The sequence below is a fragment of the Canis lupus genome, chromosome 5, assembly GCF_048164855.1.
Source record: "Canis lupus baileyi chromosome 5, mCanLup2.hap1, whole genome shotgun sequence".
Lineage (NCBI taxonomy): Eukaryota > Metazoa > Chordata > Mammalia > Carnivora > Canidae > Canis > Canis lupus.
In genome coordinates, this window is record NC_132842.1 from 86168079 (window position 1) to 86187078 (window position 19000).

The 19000-nt window shown below is 52.3% G+C and overlaps 2 protein-coding genes and 1 long non-coding RNA gene across 4 annotated transcripts in view; 1 reads left to right on the top strand and 2 right to left on the bottom strand.

Annotated features, from left to right (window-relative positions):
* CENPS (centromere protein S) lies at nucleotides 1-9670 on the bottom strand. Of its 2 annotated transcripts, XM_072828433.1 has the most exons (6): nucleotides 9493-9658; nucleotides 6893-7016; nucleotides 6282-6315; nucleotides 2332-2398; nucleotides 464-655; nucleotides 1-174 (listed from the first exon to the last, which is right to left on the bottom strand). In XM_072828433.1, the coding sequence occupies exons 1-6, from the start codon at nucleotides 9541-9543 to the stop codon at nucleotides 121-123; spliced, it is 522 nt and encodes a 173-aa protein (XP_072684534.1). In that variant the 5' UTR covers nucleotides 9544-9658; the 3' UTR covers nucleotides 1-120. The 2 variants fall into 2 exon arrangements, with proteins under 2 accessions (XP_072684534.1, XP_072684536.1); XM_072828435.1 differs by lacking the exon at nucleotides 1-174 and having other exon boundaries at nucleotides 238-655; nucleotides 9493-9670.
* Nucleotides 9410-19000, top strand: part of LOC140634464 (uncharacterized) — a 19216-nt gene continuing 9625 nt past the window's right edge. The window contains exons 1-2 of the long non-coding RNA XR_012031952.1: nucleotides 9410-10416; nucleotides 13865-14013. This is a non-coding gene — a long non-coding RNA (uncharacterized lncRNA). The remainder of the gene's footprint in view (nucleotides 10417-13864; nucleotides 14014-19000) is intronic.
* The window catches only part of PGD (phosphogluconate dehydrogenase), a 15252-nt gene continuing 10270 nt past the window's right edge, over nucleotides 14019-19000 (bottom strand). Inside the window, exons 8-13 of the mRNA XM_072828429.1 lie at nucleotides 18373-18562; nucleotides 15682-15812; nucleotides 15359-15492; nucleotides 14911-15010; nucleotides 14652-14774; nucleotides 14019-14554 (exon numbers count right to left, since the gene is read on the bottom strand). Coding sequence (XP_072684530.1) covers nucleotides 14435-14554; nucleotides 14652-14774; nucleotides 14911-15010; nucleotides 15359-15492; nucleotides 15682-15812; nucleotides 18373-18562 — 798 coding nt within the window. The 3' untranslated portion in view covers nucleotides 14019-14434. The remainder of the gene's footprint in view (nucleotides 14555-14651; nucleotides 14775-14910; nucleotides 15011-15358; nucleotides 15493-15681; nucleotides 15813-18372; nucleotides 18563-19000) is intronic.

Here is a 19000-nt window from a genome sequence, read left to right on the forward strand (position 1 = left end):
TATGTTTTTGGGGAAAATCACCTTTAAAAAGTAGAACGGACACTTTCCAAACATCCACATGTGAGCATCACATTGGCTTCGTGGCCACACGTGGCACAGGCTTCAAAGCTACACTGGTGATCAAAAGGACAATATAAATGCAGAGAGCTTCATTCGTCTTTCGGGGCTGTCAGCCTGAAGAATTATGTAGAAGAATAAAGAAATAACTAAGATGTTTGCTTGAAGAAGCCGACCACATTTCATTGCTGACATCATTTTATTAATGGTGACGGATACGATTTCCGACCTCTGCCCCTCGGAGTCGTGTGTCAGAGCGGGGGAGATGGGGAGCATTTTCCTGGAGACTCTCCGGCTCTGACACTAGTTCTGCAGCCACAGCCGGAGGAGCGCGCAGCCCAGCAAGCCGCCTCGCCTTTTTCCTTTAATCTCTACTGATCCCTTCGAAAATCCCTCAGGGCCTCACCTGCTCCTGGCGGCCCTCCCCGAAGGCTGCTTCTGCCCCTGGCGACAGAGCCGAACTGTCCCTTCCTGAGGCTGCAGCCTCTGCCGGTGCCAATGACTTTGTCTTGTCATCCTCTAACTTCTTCTTCTTCTTCGCTCTTTGCTCTATGTTAAACTGAGTGAGCTCTTCATTTTTCTCTGTGATATATTTTAGCTACAAAAAAAAAAAAAGTAAAGAATTCCATTTTGATCTGGTTGTGAAGCCCCTCTAAAGTGGGGGGCGGGAGGGTGGGAATCTATACCCCTCCTAACCACTCCTGCCCTAAGAGTTTGGGTGGAAAAGCTTGGGTTATGTTCCTTAGAGTAAAATAGAACTTCCAGTTTTTCCTGGAAGAGGTCATCAACTACAAAAATCAACCAACTGCTGCCCACACTCCTACCAAACAGGTAGGAGCTCCCCAGGGAATCAAGAGTTAAAATGTGGAGTGTGCAGGAGCACGCCAGGCCTACGTATACTCTACCAAGCACCAGTACAATCAACACCCGCCTCTAAGTGTACCCGACGAACGTCACTGAGCAACTGCTATGCACCAGGTACTAGGGATACTAGGTAAGTAACACAAAGTCCCTGCCCTCCGGGAGGATTTTCTCAAATGGGTAAATTTAACTGCACCTCTGTCATGAAAAAAAAAATTAAGAGCCCAAAATAAAAACAGTATTTGGAAGTAAACAAATGTGCAATAAACAGGTAACTTCCCAATTAATATTCTAAGATGACTTGCACTGACCATTCCTTTGCAAAAAGAAGAAACTGCTCCCTGAGACCAACCACCTACCAGTATGACCCGCACAGAACGTATGGAGAGAGAGAAGGGTCCTCCTCACGGATACGCAGCCCCTCCTGCCACCTTAGCTGTTTTCCCGAGGAATCACAGTGTCTTTCACCTTGACTTAGACTTTGGAGAGAGGACGGTAGAAGAGCAGAGGGGGAAAGAGAGCCCAGGGGAAGTGGTGCTGGCTACTGCGCCTCTCCACCAGGGAGAATCGAGCTCAGCTCCGGGAAGTTACTGAACTCCAGCTGCCTCCCCTGTAAAATTGGGCCAATCGATCATTACTAAAAACCTCAGAGGGTGGTTGTGAGGTTTTAAATAATGTATGTAAAATAATAACGACAAAAGACCCCTGTCAACTGTCAACTGCTATACAGACTCATTCAACAACTACTTATTGAGCACCTGCTGTGTGCCAGGCCCTATTCTAGGCACAGCAGATGCAGCAGAGAAGACACAAAGATCCCCGCCCTGGTGGAGCTCACATGACAGGGAACGTAAAGTATTTTTACTGCAAGGATTAGACAAGGTCAGAGAACCTCACAGGTGCCCTGGGTGGGCCCCAGGCCACAGCCACTAGCCCGGGATGATCACAGCATCACCTGTAAAATGAGGGCACGGTCAAGACGATGTCTAGATTTCTCTGGAAAGAGAGAAAATGTGTGCGGTTTTCTGCCCGTCCCAGCCGTACACACACTCCTTCCACAGCTGGCCCATCAGAGCTGTGGTCACCGTAACACAACTATCCCCACATGCTCTAACCCATGGCCTGTCTCTGACATCATGCTGTAAATGAAATACAGGGCCAAAGTTTTGAGATGTTACAAAAAAGGCAAATTATGAAATCCAGAGAGTGCTGATTAGAAAATTTCAAATTGGCTTAGCAAGATCCATCATGATGAAAGAGAGACTATAAATTGCGGGCAGGTCTGAATGGTTCAACCGTCTCTCGTTTTTAATGCAAGGTGCCCTAGGGAATCGCTTCATGGCTGCAAGTGATTAATTGGGAATAATGTATTCTGATGGGAAAGGGGAGTGAGGAAAGAAATTCATCTCTCACCAGTGAATTACTCCTCCTGGCTAAGAGCTTCACATCTTCAGTGTTAATTGTGCTTCTTTTCGCATGTCTGTAGAAAGGGCAGGAACAATTCACCAAAATGTTTAGTATCATTTCAAGTTTTGATGAAACCCAAAAGTTCATGGTCAGACTCCAAACTAGCAAGGATCTCTAAGTAGCCCATCTTTTTAGATTAAATTCATTAACCAACAGTGACATAAAGATGAGTGAAGTGACTTAGCCAAGATACTAATTAAATAAAAAGACCATGGAAGGCAGAAGCCCATCTGTCCACCTCCAGCCGAGGCCACGGGTGCCCGAGCGGAGACCTGCATGGGCACGGCGCTCACAGCACACGCTGGGGTCGTGGCAAGTAGTGTCTGGGCATGCCTCTAGTGAAGAGAGAAAATGACACAACACGGTATCTCCCAACACATAGGTCGCCTGTGCTTACACAGACGTTAAAGACAAGAACAAAGATACCAAGATCCTGAAGCTCTTCTCCAAGGGCTAAATTACAGGAAGAGGCTCGGGCAGGTGTCCCCTAACACCCCACTTCCCAACAAGGAGCTAACATGCTTCCTCGTCGACAGCCAAGCCAGAACAAAGAACATCCTTGGAACTGGGGTCTGTGTCTTGCTCACAACTTGGGACTCAAATTCTCATTCCAGTTCTCTTATCTTTGCTTTAAAAGGTAATTTCAGGGGTGCCTGGGTGGCTTAGTCGGTTGAGCATCTGCCTTCAGCTCAGGTCATGATCTCAGGTCCTGGGTCCCGCGTGGGGCTCCCCACTGAGGAAGGGAGCTTCTCCCTCTCCCTCTGACCCTTCTCATCGCTTGTGTGCATACTCTCTGTCTCAAATAAATAAATAAAATTGTTTTAAAAAAAGAGGTAATTTCAGATAATAAGCTCTAGTTAGTAATTTATTGCTCTAAATACACCATTCCTTGCCATTTCCAATTTGCTCCAAAAATAAGTAGAGACTTTGCACACAGGAGTAAGTAGGCATCTCTGTACCCTTAATAACCAGTTAAGTGGCCAACATACATAAAGTCCTCACCGAATACCTGTTAACGGTAAAATCACACAGAATCACACTCTATAATTTGGCCAAATTAAACCTTCACATCCTGCTAAATGCGCAGATACCATGTGTCCCTCCTCATGACTGACAACCCCGCCTGCGCTGACTGGACCGTTCCAGGAGACAGCTCCTAATTAGCCATGTGCAAGGGACCAGGAGAGGAGGGGAGAGGCCCAAGGGGCCACAGCAGGTGGAGGCGGTTAGGTGCCGGGTGCAGCGGGGCCCTCAGGCCCACCGTCCGGCCGCTCTGCCCGTGTTCACGCCCTTCGCCAAGTCCACAAAAGGAACAGATGAAAGGAAGCAGCCTACTGAACTGTCTACAGGGTAAGTTTAGTCTGTTCACAAGGAAGCATTTAGGAAGCGGCAAAGCCAACCCCCTCCACCACCCGCCTATCTAAGGCTAACACTGCCCTAAACGGAAGGGCAGGTACAGCCTGCGCCGCCGCCACACCTCAGAGACTCTCCTAAATCAAACCTCTGACTCCAGGAAGTCACCCAAGGGAAAATTATAAAGCAGTTTTTCATGTAATACTTTCAGCAACACAGGTTTTAAAGACTATTCCCAAAATATTCCTAGAATTTATTTACTGTCTAATATCTATCTTCTTCAAAATGTTACATCTTGAACATATTAATGATATTAGATGACTAGAGATTTCAAAGCTAAATTTAAGGGAAATTCACAACTTAAATCGGGAGATGATTTTCCAAAGTTTACAGGAGAACTATTTAAATTTAAATGCATTTTCCATAGAAACAATGTTAAAATACTGGCTGGGTTCCCAGCCAGCCTACAAAGACCCTTTAATACACAGTGGGCCTGAAAACAGTCCTTCAGACTCCTTGCAGGACTCACAGTTCTAGAAGACAGTGGCCGCAGGGACAAAACAAAGCCACACGATAAACAAAGCTGACCTGGGAATATCAATGTCATTCCATGACAAACTTTATTTTTTTTGAAGATTTTATTTATTTGAGAGAGAGAGAGCAAGAGCGGGGAAGAGAGGCAGAGCGAGATGGAGAGCAGACTCCCGGCTCAGCAGAGACACCCCCTCCCCATGAAGGGCTCAATCCCAGGACCCTGGGATCATGACCCAAGCTGGGGGCAGACACTTAACCAGCTGAGCCACCCAGGCAACCCCTGTGAGAAATTTTAAAACACGATTCTTTTTTTTAATATGCTAGCAAACTGAAGTACTATGAAGATCAGTGTGAAATTAGGCAAAGGTCCAGTCTTCAAAGAAAATTTGCACTTTGCTGGCTCAGGGTTTGGGGGCTGGGAGAGTGTGAAGAGCATTGGACACCCCTGGACACGCAAAAGGTAAGGCAGCTCAGCCAGCAAGCCTTGCCTCTCTCTTAGACAACAGCAGTTTGACAGCCTTTGCGCAGATCCTTGGCTTAGGTGCTGGCCTTCCTTGGGGAGCTTACAGCTCAAGTAAAACACACACACACCACACCCTCTACCTGCCAAGTACCCAGCAAAGGAAATCAACCTCTTAACATAAAAAAACAAAAAACAAAAAAACAAAAAAACCCACAGAGCCCATGAAAGCTCAAGGTATTACAATGCTAAATATTTCCAAATTCGTTATTTCTAGTGTTTTTATAAAAGCATCTAAAAACCTTGTCTTTTCCCACAGCTACCCCAGAAATGGCAGGAAAAGTCACAGTTGGGGGCTTACTGCTGGCATCTACCAGGCAGAGGGCAGAGAAGCCCATGAACACCGTACAAGGCACAGGACAGTCCCCACCACAACCCCGAATTAGCCAATGTCAGTGATGCTGAGATGGAGAACCCATGCTGTGTTGATTAACTTTACGCTCAAATCAAATCATCACTGGCTTACATATTCATATTTTTGTGCCACTCTGTAATAAAAAGTTGTATTTTCCCCAAAAAAAGGAAAGAAACGGCAAGGAAAGGTGATAAAGGTACTTCACAGGTGATGCAGCAGCTGGGGGGTGGGGTTGGGCGCCACGCAAAGGAGCCACCACCTAAATTAACGATGAATAAACTGCAGGAGCTATTAGTATTCCATATTATCTTTCCCTTTTTGGCCAAGTTGGAGATGCTAAGCGGTTTTTAGGGATTCATACACACAGAGGCAGCAAAGATTTAGAGTCTGCCCTCTGAGAACCTACTGCTTTAATTCATTCAAAATACTCACCCGAGCAACCAAGAGCTAACAGAAGCAAGGTGAAAAGCTCGGGGTGCGGGAGAGACTGGCACCAAATCAGAAGTGTGAGCAAATCGGAAAGCTTTAGCCCTTTCCGGCCTCAGTCATTCAAATTGCTTCATAAAAGCAATTCGTTGCGATTGTTTTCAATTACCTGAGGTACTAATTGAAGAGATGAGCATAAATCACCTGTAAAAGCCAAAGCTTACCCACTGAAAGCAAGTCACCCGCTTTTCAAGGAGTGTGTGTCTCTCTGGTGACAGATGCTGCAAACCCGAGGCTGACTGCGGGCGGGTGCTGGGTGCTGGGTGCTGCCCCAAGGCCCACCTGCAATTACTGCTGGGCATTCAGCGCGCACGTGCCCCGCACCGTCCTGCAGAAACGTTCTTCAAAGCACACACGCCCCACACGTTCACAGCCCCGGAGCTGTTCTTCCTACCTTCTTAACCGGGAACTGAACGACTCTGCGGCTTTGATAAAAAGGTACTCGGAAGGCATCGAAAACAAACAAGCCAAATCAAATCTGAATGGACGTGATTAGAGCAGATTTCGTATTCTTGCAGAATCATGATTAGAGATGAGCCTCCACAAAACGCACACACAAGAAAGACTAAAGCCCTCCTGAAATACACCACCAGGCAGAGGGTATGAATAGGATGCAAAGACACAGCAAAACGCAAGCTCCTTACTCACCTTGCAAACATTTCAAGGTCTTTGGCAAAATGTTCTGAAAGAGAAAAAGATGTGCTTTAGCTATCCTTGCGTCACTCTTTCCAAGGTGGGTGGAGGCACTTTGGGCCACCCCATCCCCAGACCGGGAGCCTTTAGCCGGTCTTGGTTTTGTGTTTTTCGAGCTATCAGCCGTTTTATTCATTGCGACCTCCTCAAAATTGTGGTCATTGTGGCCACACCTCCTTCCATGAAACTGGCCCTTAACTTTAAATCTTGCTACAAGTTAGGGCTTGAGAAAATGTTACTTTCCTGGAACTTCAAGCAGACACCAATGTTACAGGCTCAGCTGTCAACTAAACCCTGGCACTGGCAATATACAAATGTTAGAGAGCAATGATCTAAAACTTTAACGTGTAACATTCCAGGCAATTAAACACAATAAAATAAAGGTCTTCATGCCCAGTGTTGGGTAATAGAGAAAACAAAAGTTCTGCCCATAAAACATCTGATGTTACAGCCAGGAAGTGTTTCCTGCACAGCACCCGATGCTAACCCGCCCACCCCACACCTTGCTCCCAGGCAAAAGCAACTCTGGGGATTTCTGTACACAGAGGAAGGCCCTGGCTTCGTACCACACTGGCGGAAGGTCAGCTCTGAGATGGCTGCAATGGTCTGCTTGCTGAACTGCACTTCTTTGTCCGATGCGACATCCTCGCAAAGACAACCGACAGTGTAGTGCACTGCTGCTTTTAGCCTCTGGAGCAAAAATTGAAACACTTCATAGGTCAGGTTGCAAAGAAGAGGTTTTCACATTTTAGAAAATTAAGACCAAAGAGAGGGTCTGCTCTCAATTCCTTGGGCACTTTCCTAATGGCTGAGTGACTTTTCAAGTGTACTAATAAATTAATGAGGCCCTCTGGAGTGTGACTTGTAGAAACATTACTTCCTAGTTAATGGTTATGATTTAGGTCAAGTAAAGATAAGGAATTACAGCGGCAGGTTGGCAGGGAGAAAAGTCAGACTTGCACTTAGAAAGAATCTGCACGACTTTACTCAGCTACTCCATAAATATGTACCCATTCCCGCTGAGTAAAGGCATATGCTAGGTGTTTCAGGAACAATGAACAACCAGACAAAGGTGAATCTAGTGAAATGCAAAAGGATCCCATCCTTCTGCTCTAAGTCTCTGCCAGACCCAGGCCTGCATGTGACAAAGGACAAATGCTTAGGGCCATGTTGGGAAAGGCCTGTGAGGGCACATCGGACCCTCCTTGGACTTGCTGGCTTGTTAGCCCACCTCCCCAGGACCCTCACTGCTCCTCAGCAACCCTTTCAGATACTGAAGAACATATCTTTCCCATGCAGAGGAGGAGCAAAGGAGCAAAACAAAGCCAAGCCAGGATCTCATGTCCACAAACTTACTGCACCCTTGGCTGTGTTCCTTCTCCGTGCTGGAGACAGAACTGAACCGGACAGGGGGACAGCTGTACCCCAAACAGCGTAAGGTCTCTCAGCAAGTGTTCACAGCTGAGACAGGATGAGGAGGAACTGCAGAAACACAGGTCCAGGACCCCAGGGTAGAGGCCAGGCAGATAAGCAAGGGCAATTACCTTCCTTAGTTTCAGAAACCAAAAGACCGATGGTAGGAGGAGACAAAAGGACCATCACCCTGGGAGGAATATGGCCTGCCACCATCATCTTTTTTAGGTACGAGTAGCAGTGTCCTTAGAGGAACGCTTCCCAGGAAGTTTTCTGACCCTCCTCCTGCATGCCTCCTGGGCAGGGCCAAGTGCCTCTTCAATGCCACAGATGACACCGCACTTCAAGGCTAACTCCCTAGACCCTACATTCCCCAGGGGCAGGACCCTGTCAGTTGTGTTCCCTACTCTGGGCCAAGAACAGCTGCTTGAATGGGTGGTGGGATCCTCAACCAGCTCACCGATTTCTCAGCCCATCTTTGCAGCCTTACTCATCTCTTCAGCCAGCAGGTACCGGGGGCTGAGAATACGAAAAGGAAAAGCACAGCCCGGCTCTCAGGGTTTCTCTCCCACTACACCTTTGCCATCAGTGGACACTTCAAAACCACCAGTGTGGGAAAGACAGAGAGAACTGTCCCAGGACAGATCAAAGGGACGGGATTGCTAAATGAAAGTTATGACCCCTGCCTGGATCCTGGAGGAAAGAAAACAGATCAGGAGAAACCGCTTTGGGACGACTGGGGAAGTGTGCGTATGGACGGATCATTAGACACCAGGATTCACCGCATTAAACTTCCTGAGTGTGTTATTTGAGGTTGTGTAGGAGAATCCCCTCGTCGTCGGGGGAGGCACACCAGAGCAGTAAAACCTAAAGGGAAGGTGTCAAGGTACCTGCAACTAAATCTGAAATGATTCGGAAGAAAGAGAACAGAGGAGGAAATACAGCAAAGGATTAACAGCTGGTGAATCCGGGTGTGGAGCTGCGGCCGTGGACTGCGCTGTGCTTCCCCCAATACGGGAGGCCGCGAACGAAGGGCTTCCGAAGCCTAACACCGGCGGGAGGACTCTGGTGCCCTGGGCTCGCCCCCGGATCCCCCCGTTACAGGGTCCGCTCTCGCGGCTCTGCCCCGTGTGCTCCCCGGGGCCGCCCGCCACCGTCACGGCGCCTGGGAGGAGGCCAGCATCCACCCCCCAAAGCCGCCTGCGGGGGGCGGGGGGCGCGGGGGCGGGGGTCGGGGGTTCGGGGGCGGGGCTGCGGGGAGGGGGCGGGGCGCGCGGGGGCGGGGCTACGGAGCGGGGGACCGGGCTGCGGGGAGGGGGCGGGGCTGCGGGGAGGGGGCGGGGCTGCGGAGCCGGGGCCAGGAACCACGCCGGGAGGAGCCCGCGGCGCACGCGCGCTCCGGGGCCGCCCCGCCCGTCACGGCGGCCACGCGCCGGGCCCGCGCCAAGGCGTGGGCTGGAGGGTGTCCCGAGGCGCAGGCCCCACGCGCAGCACAGCCACGTCCGAGCCCGGAGACCGCGGCCGCCCCCCCGCAGCCCGCCCCCAGCCGCCCGACGGCGACCCCATCACCGTGGAGACCACCTCCCAGCACCCCCCGCGGCAGCCGCGCAGGCGCAGGCGTGTCGAGCGCGCGCTCCGGCCCGGGGGACGCGCCCCGAGGAGCGCCCGGGCGAGGCCTGGGGCCCCTCCGTCCGCGGGAGCTGGACGCCGTCTTCCCCCCGCGCGGCCGGGCCGGGACCCGCCGTTCCTGTACCTGCCGGTGGGAGAATCGCTCCTGCTCCTCGGTCCCCTCGTCTTCCTCCATGACAGCGGCCCGACGAGGCCGGCGCGCGACGGCAGAGGGAGGCGGCGGCCGGGAGGAGCCCCTCGGATTTCCCGCGGCGGCGCCGGGAGACGGGCCGCGCGAGGGGACAAACCGCGAAGCGCCCCGCCCTCTGGCGGCCGCTCTAGGAAGCTCCTTCGCGGTCCGGGCGGGGCGGGGCGGGCGGCGCCTCCGTCACGGCGCAGGCCGGGGGACGCCGAGTTACCGAGCCGCCCGGCCCCGCAGCCGCACCGCAGCGGCCCCCACCTCAAAGGACATGTTGAGGGAGTTCCGCCCAAGGTGGCTTTTAGTTTTTATTTTTAAAGAACTTATTTATTTAACATTCATGGAGCAGCAGGCTGCACGCAGGGAGCCCGACGCGGGACTCGATCCCGGGACCCGGGTCACGCCCTGGGCCGCAGGCGGCGCCGAACCGCCGAGCCCCTGGGCGCGCAGGGCCTGACCGGATCTCCGCCCAAGTCAGGGTCTGGGGACGGGGACCCACGTCGGGCCCCACGCTGTGCGCCGTCGGTTTCAGATCCTGTCCCTGATGTGCACGTGTACACGTTGGTGCACGTACGTGTGCGTCCGCGTGCAGAAAGCCGCGGCCTCCCCGCGGGCGTTACTCCAGGGCCCGTGGAAGAGTCCGCGGAGGAGGGTCTGGAGCTGAGTGACCGCATCGCGGAAAACGGCCCAATTGCGAGGGAGCGATTTCGCCCCGCGGAGGAGCCACACGACGCGGCGGCTGGAGGCGACCCTTGTGCACACCGAGCGCCCCCCCCCCCCCCCCCCCGCCAGGAGCCGGCCCTCCTGCGGGGCTTGCTCGCCCCTGGGCCGCTCTGCCGGGTTTGGGACCTCAGCGGCCGCCGCGGGGAGGTAGGTGCCCCACGCGATAGGAGAGGGAACAAGGCCCCGACGTGCTGGGACGTCGTGGAGCCCAGATCCCATGGGCAGCCGGGCTTCTGAGCCGCGCCCTCGCCATAAACGGGACGCGGACGTCCGGGGGCTCACTGGGTCCTTCTCCGCTGCCCTAGACTGGGCACCGTGAGTGCGTAATTCAGTAGGAGTCATCATTTGTTTCCTCCAAAATGTCACTGTAAAATGCTGATTCAAAAAAAAACCCTGCATTGGCTGTGGTGTGGATTCTACAGGGTCACGGAGTCAGGGCCTCCGGTCTTCTCTCCCCACAGATGCGAGGTCCCAGGAACAGCGCTTGGCACATGGTAGGTGCGCAGTAGGTGTGCCAGGGGCCGAGGAAAGACGTGAATTGTACACGGGGTGCGGTCAGACAGTCTAATGGTTGAGGGCACAAACCCGCGCCAGGTTGCTGAGGTTCTGGTTCCAGGGCTCAGGAGCTCCGTGACCTCAGACAAGTTACTTCACGTCCCTGGGCTTCATCGACAAATGGGGGATGACGCCAGGGCCCGCTGCAGAGGGTGTCCTGCTAAAGGAGTTCACTTAGAGCAGTGCCCGGTGCACCCTGTGACTTGAATTCCTGTACGTGCCGCTCAGAAGACTCCCAAAGCGGGCCCAAGCGCCTGACGAATGGTCTTTCTCCAGGGGAGCCCCTGTGACGATCACATTCCTCAAAAAATCCAGTCAGTATCTGCGGGCCCACACGCTCCCCACATCCTCTGCCATCTAGAGGTCACGTCTAACCCTCCCCACCCCATTGAAGTGGAGGTGCTAATGACGTGCTTGTACCTGATGCACTGTGCCTGACTTGCGGCTGGCTGGCGCCCAGGCTGCGTCTTCCAGGGCGGTGTCGTGTCTGCTGTTAGCAGGATCCCTCACCTCTGGGGCGGAGCCCCTGTGTAAAAGGCCAGCGCAGCCCGAGGCTGCCCTACTGTGAGGCAGCCCAGCGCCGCATGAGGCCACTTTTGTGTGCCTTTCTCCGCCCTCGCTGAGGTCCCAGCCAGCAGCCGGCAGTGACCACCAGTCATGAAGAGGCCAGACCCCTCCAAATGACCCCAGCCACGGAGTGGCCCGGACACTGTGGAACAGAGACAGGCTGTGCCCCCAGGCCCTTCCAGGTCCTAACCCACAGAACTAGGACACTACTACTAATGGCTCTTACCTGTGCTTAGCGTGGTCTGTTACACAGCACTCGGTAGTACCTGGGACAACATAGAGGATTTCTAGACAGCATATACGTGCTAAACATCCCGAAGGCCTCTGCTCCTCCCAAAGGGTTGGACTCCGCATGTCAGAGAATGCGTACCACTTGCCCATCCCCCGCCTAAGGTCTCCTTGCCGAGAAATCCTGTCTACTCGCTTGTCTGATCCAGCGGTCTTTATAACCAACCTGTGTCCCCAATAAAGCAGGAGTTGTGGCTGAAGACGAAGGGGCCTGGGATTTTTGCACAGGGAGGCCCTTTGCTGGACTAGCCACCAGACTGTCCCTGCGTGGTCAGGTTGGCAGGGACAGACTTGCCCAGGGCCAGAAGTCCCACTTTCCACATGAGCTGGGTAAGAAATGGTGAACCCTGAATAGTCGTCACTGGGCGAGCACTCATTTCCTTCTCAGAACAGCTCATCACCCTCTTCATGTGGATGAGAACAGACACCGGCACCTGGGCTCAGTAAAACGGAGCACAGGGAGTTCCTGGCGGGACAGAATAGGGACCTGGGCTACCCGGGAAGCTGGGCAGCCCGTACTAGAGCCCGTACAGGTTTTTACTGATCTTTCAAGCCAGTCACGGAAGTTAAAATTCAAAAGCACAGGAGCCTATATAGTAAAACCAGTCCCCACCAAGGACGTCGGCAGAGGACGGTTTCATTCTTTAACACCAGATTCCTATGCTCTTGCTGTGTGCCAGCTACTGTGCCAAGTAGTTTATCCATAATCCCATTTGTTGTCCCAATGACCCGAGGAAGTGATTTTTAACCCCATTTTGCAGATGAAGAAATGGCAAGGTGGAGGACTCAGGTGACTTACCTGTGGGGACAATGCCGGTTAGCAGAGCTGTGTACCCTCGGGTGTCCCAGCTTACCTGTGCACTGATGCTCCTCCGTCTGTGCTCTAGCACTTCTTGTGGGCGAGTGGCCAACGTGGCGTCGCCCAGTGTGGGGCCACACCCACACACCCTGCCGTGCAGCGCACAGGGGAGCCCCACCAGGAACCTTCTGAGGACTGGTTTGCAGAGTGAGCTCCCCACTGGGTGCTGAGAAGTAATTTGGTTTCTGACTCTCAGAAATCCCACTGCTTCAGGGACAGGTACACCCTGACATGGTTGTAATAATGCCACATACAGGAGCTTATCATGTGCCAGGTACTGGCCTGTTCTTACTCCACGAATCCTCAAAGTAGCCTTGAGGAGACGGTACTATTATTGTCTTTTACAGATGAGAAAACTCAGAGCAGAGATAGTAAATAATTTGCCCAAGTCCAACAGCCAGTAGGTGAAGGGCCTGGATCTAAAGCTTCACGGCTTCTGGAGGGTGAGCAGGAGCTTCTACTGCAGGTTATCATTAGGATTTCAGACACTCTTGTGGACAGTCCAGCTTCACATTCCGTCCCCAACCCCTCACCAGTGTTTCTTTGAGGGAACTCGCTCTCCATCCTAGGAACGCCTGTCTGCCTCGAGCAAGTGGTCACCAGTCACCTGTGAGAGAAGCTGCATCGAGTGGAGTGGTTCTTCCCCCTTACAAAAGAGCCCTGTCATGGGCAGTGACTCAGCACCTCTTAGACTTGCAGGTGGGGCGGGGAGGGGTGCCGGCCCTGTCTGGCTAAGTAGTCACATCCAGGCTGAGAGCTTCAAACGCGGAACATTTAATGAAAAGGGTCGCCTCCCATGATAGCTCTGTGAGCCCCTGCACTTTTCTGAAAGAGGTCAGAGGTCAGATTCCTCACCAGCTGTCAAAACAAGGAAGCCCTTTGCTCTATTCTAGGGTACTCTCAAGGCTTTCTAAAGCATTCCAGAGAAATCTTCCTGGAGTTAGGCTGCTGGAATAAGACAATTACACTGGCATCAGGCCACAGAACACTATGAAGTATGCTGGCAGGAACTTTTGTCCTTGAGTAAATAAGATAAAGTCGATAGGCCAGATTCAAGGAGGAGGCTTGGTTGCTAAAAATCCCACCCCAAAACCAAGCACCTGGCTCAGGGCCAAAGAGAAAGAGGTGGGCACCCTGAGCCCACCATGTCGTGTAGTAGTATCAAGTGTGACAACACGAAAGGCATGAGGACTGTCATCAGTGCACGTCCATGGACCCAGTGCCCAACCTGGGAACACATTCAGATCCCCTGTATCCCCTTCTCATCCTTTCCCACACAGTTAATCAGGATCCTAACTTTGCTGTGTTTCTTGTATTATCCTGGAGTCTTCTTTTGGAGAAAACGCAGAGGAAAAAGTGAACAAGGCTCAAAGGAAACAGACTCCAATGTGATGAAACCTGCTGCAAACCTTTCTGCCGGGGGTGAGGACGGCTCACTGTGGCCAATGTGAGACTACTTTAGTCTAGAGAAGACGGTAAGTAGAATGTACCTTTTATTAAGTGGAGAATGGGAAATCTATTACATGATACGAAGATTCCAGTTTGAGAAAATCCCACAGCAACCCTTCCCATCTATGCGTGCCTCTATCGGGAAATTGCCCTGCCTCCCTAATCACAGGGGACACGTGGAAAACTGCTGCTGGGAGCTGACTCATGATTCACGCTGGTGTGCACACGGGCACCTCCTGCTTGGCCCCAAGGGGGCCAGGCCAGAGGGCACGGTGCTGCTAACCCAGCTACTTTACAAGTAAACTCACATTAACTTTTTCAGGAGTCTCTTATGAGAGACTACTTTAAAAGGTCTGAGCAGAAAGTAGGGCAGAGGGCTGTGTAAGCAGTGGCAAGTGGCAAGTGGAATGTCCCAGTCTAGGGAATTGTGGCGGGTAACCAGTCTGGTCAGGCATTGTATGAAGAGGACGACACGCTGCCACCGTGGCCTGTCCAATTGGTGTGGATAAACTGTCCGGGTTTGGCTAAGAGTTCGTAAGTGTGAGCCCCAAAGTAATCCCGCTGAGCCTGGAAAACAAGAAATTGGGTTGGTTGGAGTAATAAGTGCACACGCCGCCCTCAGCACCAGCCAGGTCGATGTTTGGCACCTACTCCGAGAGCTCACCTGGATGAGGTTGGCCGGTAGCATCTCGTGTCTGTATCCATCATAGAAGGAAAGGGCGGTGGTGAAGCAGGGCATGGGGACACCCGCCTGGACTCCGGTGCTCACTGCCCGCCGCCACGAGTCCTGAGCAAACACAAGCCACAGACAGAGAAGATAACCGCTCCCAGTCAAAGCAACAGAATTCCATGGGCATCGACGCCCGTAAGTGAAACACAAAACCCGCTGAGACGGTTCCCACCACCCAGCGGGGGAGACCTACCTGGCAGTTTTCAACCGCTGACTTGAAAAAGTCATCAAGTAGTAGATTCTGAAGTTGTGGGTTCCGATCAAACGCATCCTTTATCTTTCCCAGGAACACACTGAAATTAGGAGGGAACAAATGAACGAACGTTAGCCTCAGCACGCTGAATGCCGGCAGAGCAGGGAGAGAAGTCGGGAGCAGACACACGCCCTAGCAGGGTACAAGCTTGCTCTCCTCATCCCTTTAAGCCAGCTGCTGGCTCAGTGAAGAGGGTGCCAGAGTCCCAAGAGGCAAGGCCAGAGGGCACGATGGTTCTCACAGGATCACTTTAAAGGGTGTAGCGCAGACAATCTAGTTTAACAGCTGACATACGGCATAAAGGCAGGATGTGACCATATAAACCAGTCCCAGGGAAACTGTCCACACAGGCGCAGAGACCACCACTCTCTGTGCCCCCCGCACTCACCTCCTGATGATGCAGCCCCCTCTCCACATCAGGGCGATGGCACCATAGTTGAGGGTCCAGCCAAATTCTGTAGCTGCCTGTCTCAGCAGCATAAAGCCTTGCGCGTACGAGATGATCTTGGAAGCATAGAGGGCCTAAAGAACCACGGCCCCGTCAGAGCGAGAGCCAGCCACGTGCCCCCCGCCCGTGGTGCAGGTCCTAGCATGGACAGGGGTAACAGGATGGGGCTGGACTCTGCTGCCCCCACCTGGGCCTCCCACGTCCTCCCACCCCACTGCCTCCCGAAGCGCCAACAAGCACCACGGCCAGGGACTGGGCCCCACCTTCCGAATATCTTCCAGGAATGCTTTCTTATCACCTTCAAACTGCATCTTCTGGGGACCTTTCAGCTTTTTGCTAGCCTGAATCCTCTCATCCTTCAGAGATGATAAGCATCGAGCAAAAACCGCTTCTCCTGCGCAGGGGAGGGGATAACATTACCAAAGTTCACAGAAAACCGGAGGGTAAAGAGTACACATAAGCCAGAGAGGGTGAGGAAAACTAGAAAAGGAGCTGGATTTCCAACAGTGCAAAGAGCTGAAGTCTCAACCTTGGGCCACAACATCTAACCTGGTGCAGAAAGAACTTTTAAGCTTAAAAAAGGTTTTGAATTTTGAGAAAGCTCTAGACAATTTGAGAACTACAAGTCCAAACAAGTCAATCTTCCAACATAAATACAGGTATCAACCACAAAGATCAACACAACATTCAGAAGGGGAATTGGAAGTGCCTGGCTGGCTCAGGCGGTGGAGCATACGACTCTTGATCTCAGGGTTGTAAGTTCAAGTTCGAGTCACAACACAGGTGAAACCACTGTTATTCAGAATTTGTCCGTTGGTCCACATATAAAGTTTCACTTGAGAGAAATTTAATTTTAATTTTTTTTTAAAGATTTTATTTATTCATCAGAGAGAGAGAGAGAGAGGCAGAGACACAGGCAGAGGGAGAAGCAGGCTCTATGCAGGGAGCCCGACACAGGACTCGATCTCGGGTCTCCAGGATCACACCCTGGGCTGAAAGTGGCGCTAAACTGCTGGACCACCTGGGCTGCCCGAGAAATTTAATTTTTAAATGTTCAAACTCTCTTCCTTAGAAGCACTCACTACCCCCTCGAAAACTAGTTACCATCAGGCTGCCTTGGGATTGGGCTGGATGCTTGGCTACGGTTGCACTGCCTGGACATGGGGCTCATCTGAAACGAGTACTGACTAATAGCACAGGCTCAACCCACAAAAACTCCACGTGTAATTGTTAAAATTTAGTTTCTAGTACGTCCATCAGCACCACGATTTTATTTGAATAAATGACATCATGATATGGTATTTTAGTATCAAGACATTTACCATCTTCAACAATTAGCCCTTATAGAAGACTCCTGCTCCGCTGACAATTTATAGAACTAGGATAAATTACTCGAAATATTCCTTCCCCCACAGACAAAATGAAGTCAAATCTCTGGTCTTTGTTTTCAAGGAAAAGAACCAGCCCTACACCTGACCACCCTGCCCAAACTCCAAGCACCCCACGAGCAAGCATCGCTCATCCTGGGGCAGCACCCCTGCCATGCCAGTAGCGCACACGCACGGTGGCTGGGTGCTGGAGGGGGACTCAGCGCGGGAGGGCGGAAGCCTCTGGGTAACAGCTGGCGCAAGGAGGCCAGCGTGGCGCAACACTCGGTGTTACCCAAGGATCAGCCCGAGACTCACTTCCCCCTTAGTTCCCCAAATGAGAATGGCATCGAGGAGGGAGTAGGCCTGGCCCACCTTCCACTGGCAGAAGGGGACCAAGTCTCTCAAGCGAGAGGAACCTACAGTACTCCTGTTGAGTCCGCGATGGAGAAACCGTCCCCCGCTGTCGTCCCCGAGGTCCCTGCCCAGGGCGGCACCCAGCGACTAGCAAAAAAGTGACTGCTTCCTTCTGCAGAGCTGGCTATGCAACCAACTTGTCCTCAGGGCACCTCCCAGCACTGTCCCTGGTCACGGGGAGCCATGGTTCTAGCAAATGAAAAGGAGTGGGGAGACGAGGGAGGGAAAGGCCGCCCGTGACCGGATGAGCAGAGGGGAGAATCTGTTTTACTGGACGGGGAGCAACGATTAGCCTTTCATTCAGCATGCTAGCCACCTTGTTTTATTCTCCATTTTCAATCTTGCCAGAAGTGTACCTATCTTATTCTTAAAGGACTAACTTGTAGTTTTATTAATCCTCTTATTATTTGTTCTCTGTGTGTTTCTGCTTTCTAGAATTTCCTTTCCCCTGTATCTTGAGTCTGATGCTTAACTCACTGCTATTAAACAAACAATATGCATGAAAAAGACACACATGAATGGCCAGGATGGTGGCTTTTTGTTCTAAAGGGAGAGGAAGGAAGGAAGGAAGGGAGGGAGGGAATATAAAGGACCTGAAATGTATAGGTAATACTCTCTTTTTAAAAAAATATCTGGGGGAAGGGCGCTTGGCTGGCTCAGTAGGAAGAGCAGGTGACTCTTGACCTCAGGATCATGACTTCAAGCCCCATGCTGGGCAGAGATTACTTAAAAATAAATAAACCTTAAATAAAATAAAGTAATAAATATCAGGGGAAGGGGGACACCTCAGCAGAACATTTATAATAAATGCTGAGTACGTAAGCTTATGTCATTTGGTAAACTTGTGTATGAAAAATTTCGTTACGTTGACCTTCCCCCTTAGACAGTCATGGGGGTCACCAGCCACTGTTCAGTCACTCAGACAAAAGCAACCCTGAAGGTCGAACTGGGTAGGAAAGCCAGGCACTCCCACGTGCATCTCAAAGCCACAGGAAGGAGAGAAGAGATTCAAGGGCATCAGCCTCTTGCGCTGGAGCAGAAGGCACCGGAGGCCGCCCACGTTCCCCTGAAGACCCGCTCCCTAGTAGCCAGGCTACCCCCATCTTCCAGGACAGCGAGAGCAAAACCAGTGAGACGAGAGGCTTCAGCGGAGGCCAGGCCGCACGTTACCAATGAGGGTGACGGGAACGCCGTACTCCAGGGCTGATATGGCAGTCCACTTCCCCGTGCCCTTCTGCCCTGCGCTGTCCCTGATCTTGGGCAGCAGGTGTTGGCCATCACTGTCTCGGAACTTGAGAATATTGGCGGTGATTTCAATGAGGAACGAGTCGAGCTCCGTCTTATTCCATTCCTCAAATGCCTAGTGCGGGACGCGAGAGGAAACCGGGTGAGAGAAAGCAGGGGCTGCCCAGAGGCCCCCTTCCCTGGCTCACCGCCTTCCTCTGCAAATACAGACCCAGGCGCTCCATCTGCTCCGCCCCGAGGCTCCAGGGCTCTAAGTGCGTGCGAGCCTCCCAAGCTGAGTTTTCTGCTCACCACCAGTCAGCGGTATGTGAGGTACGTGACTTCAGGTGGTCATGCCAGTGACTGCCAGCACCTGCCAGCACGTTCTTCCCACAGAGCCGATCGCTCCTCACCTCACACCACTGCCCCCTCAGAGGCCTTCCCTGCTCCCCTGACCTCCTTACTCCCGTCTCCTCTTCTGTGTAACAGTTACCGCCAACGAATGTCTGCGTAATTGCTAGCCTGGCTTCCCAGCTCTGTGCAGACAGGGACTTTGGTCACATCCCCAAGGTTT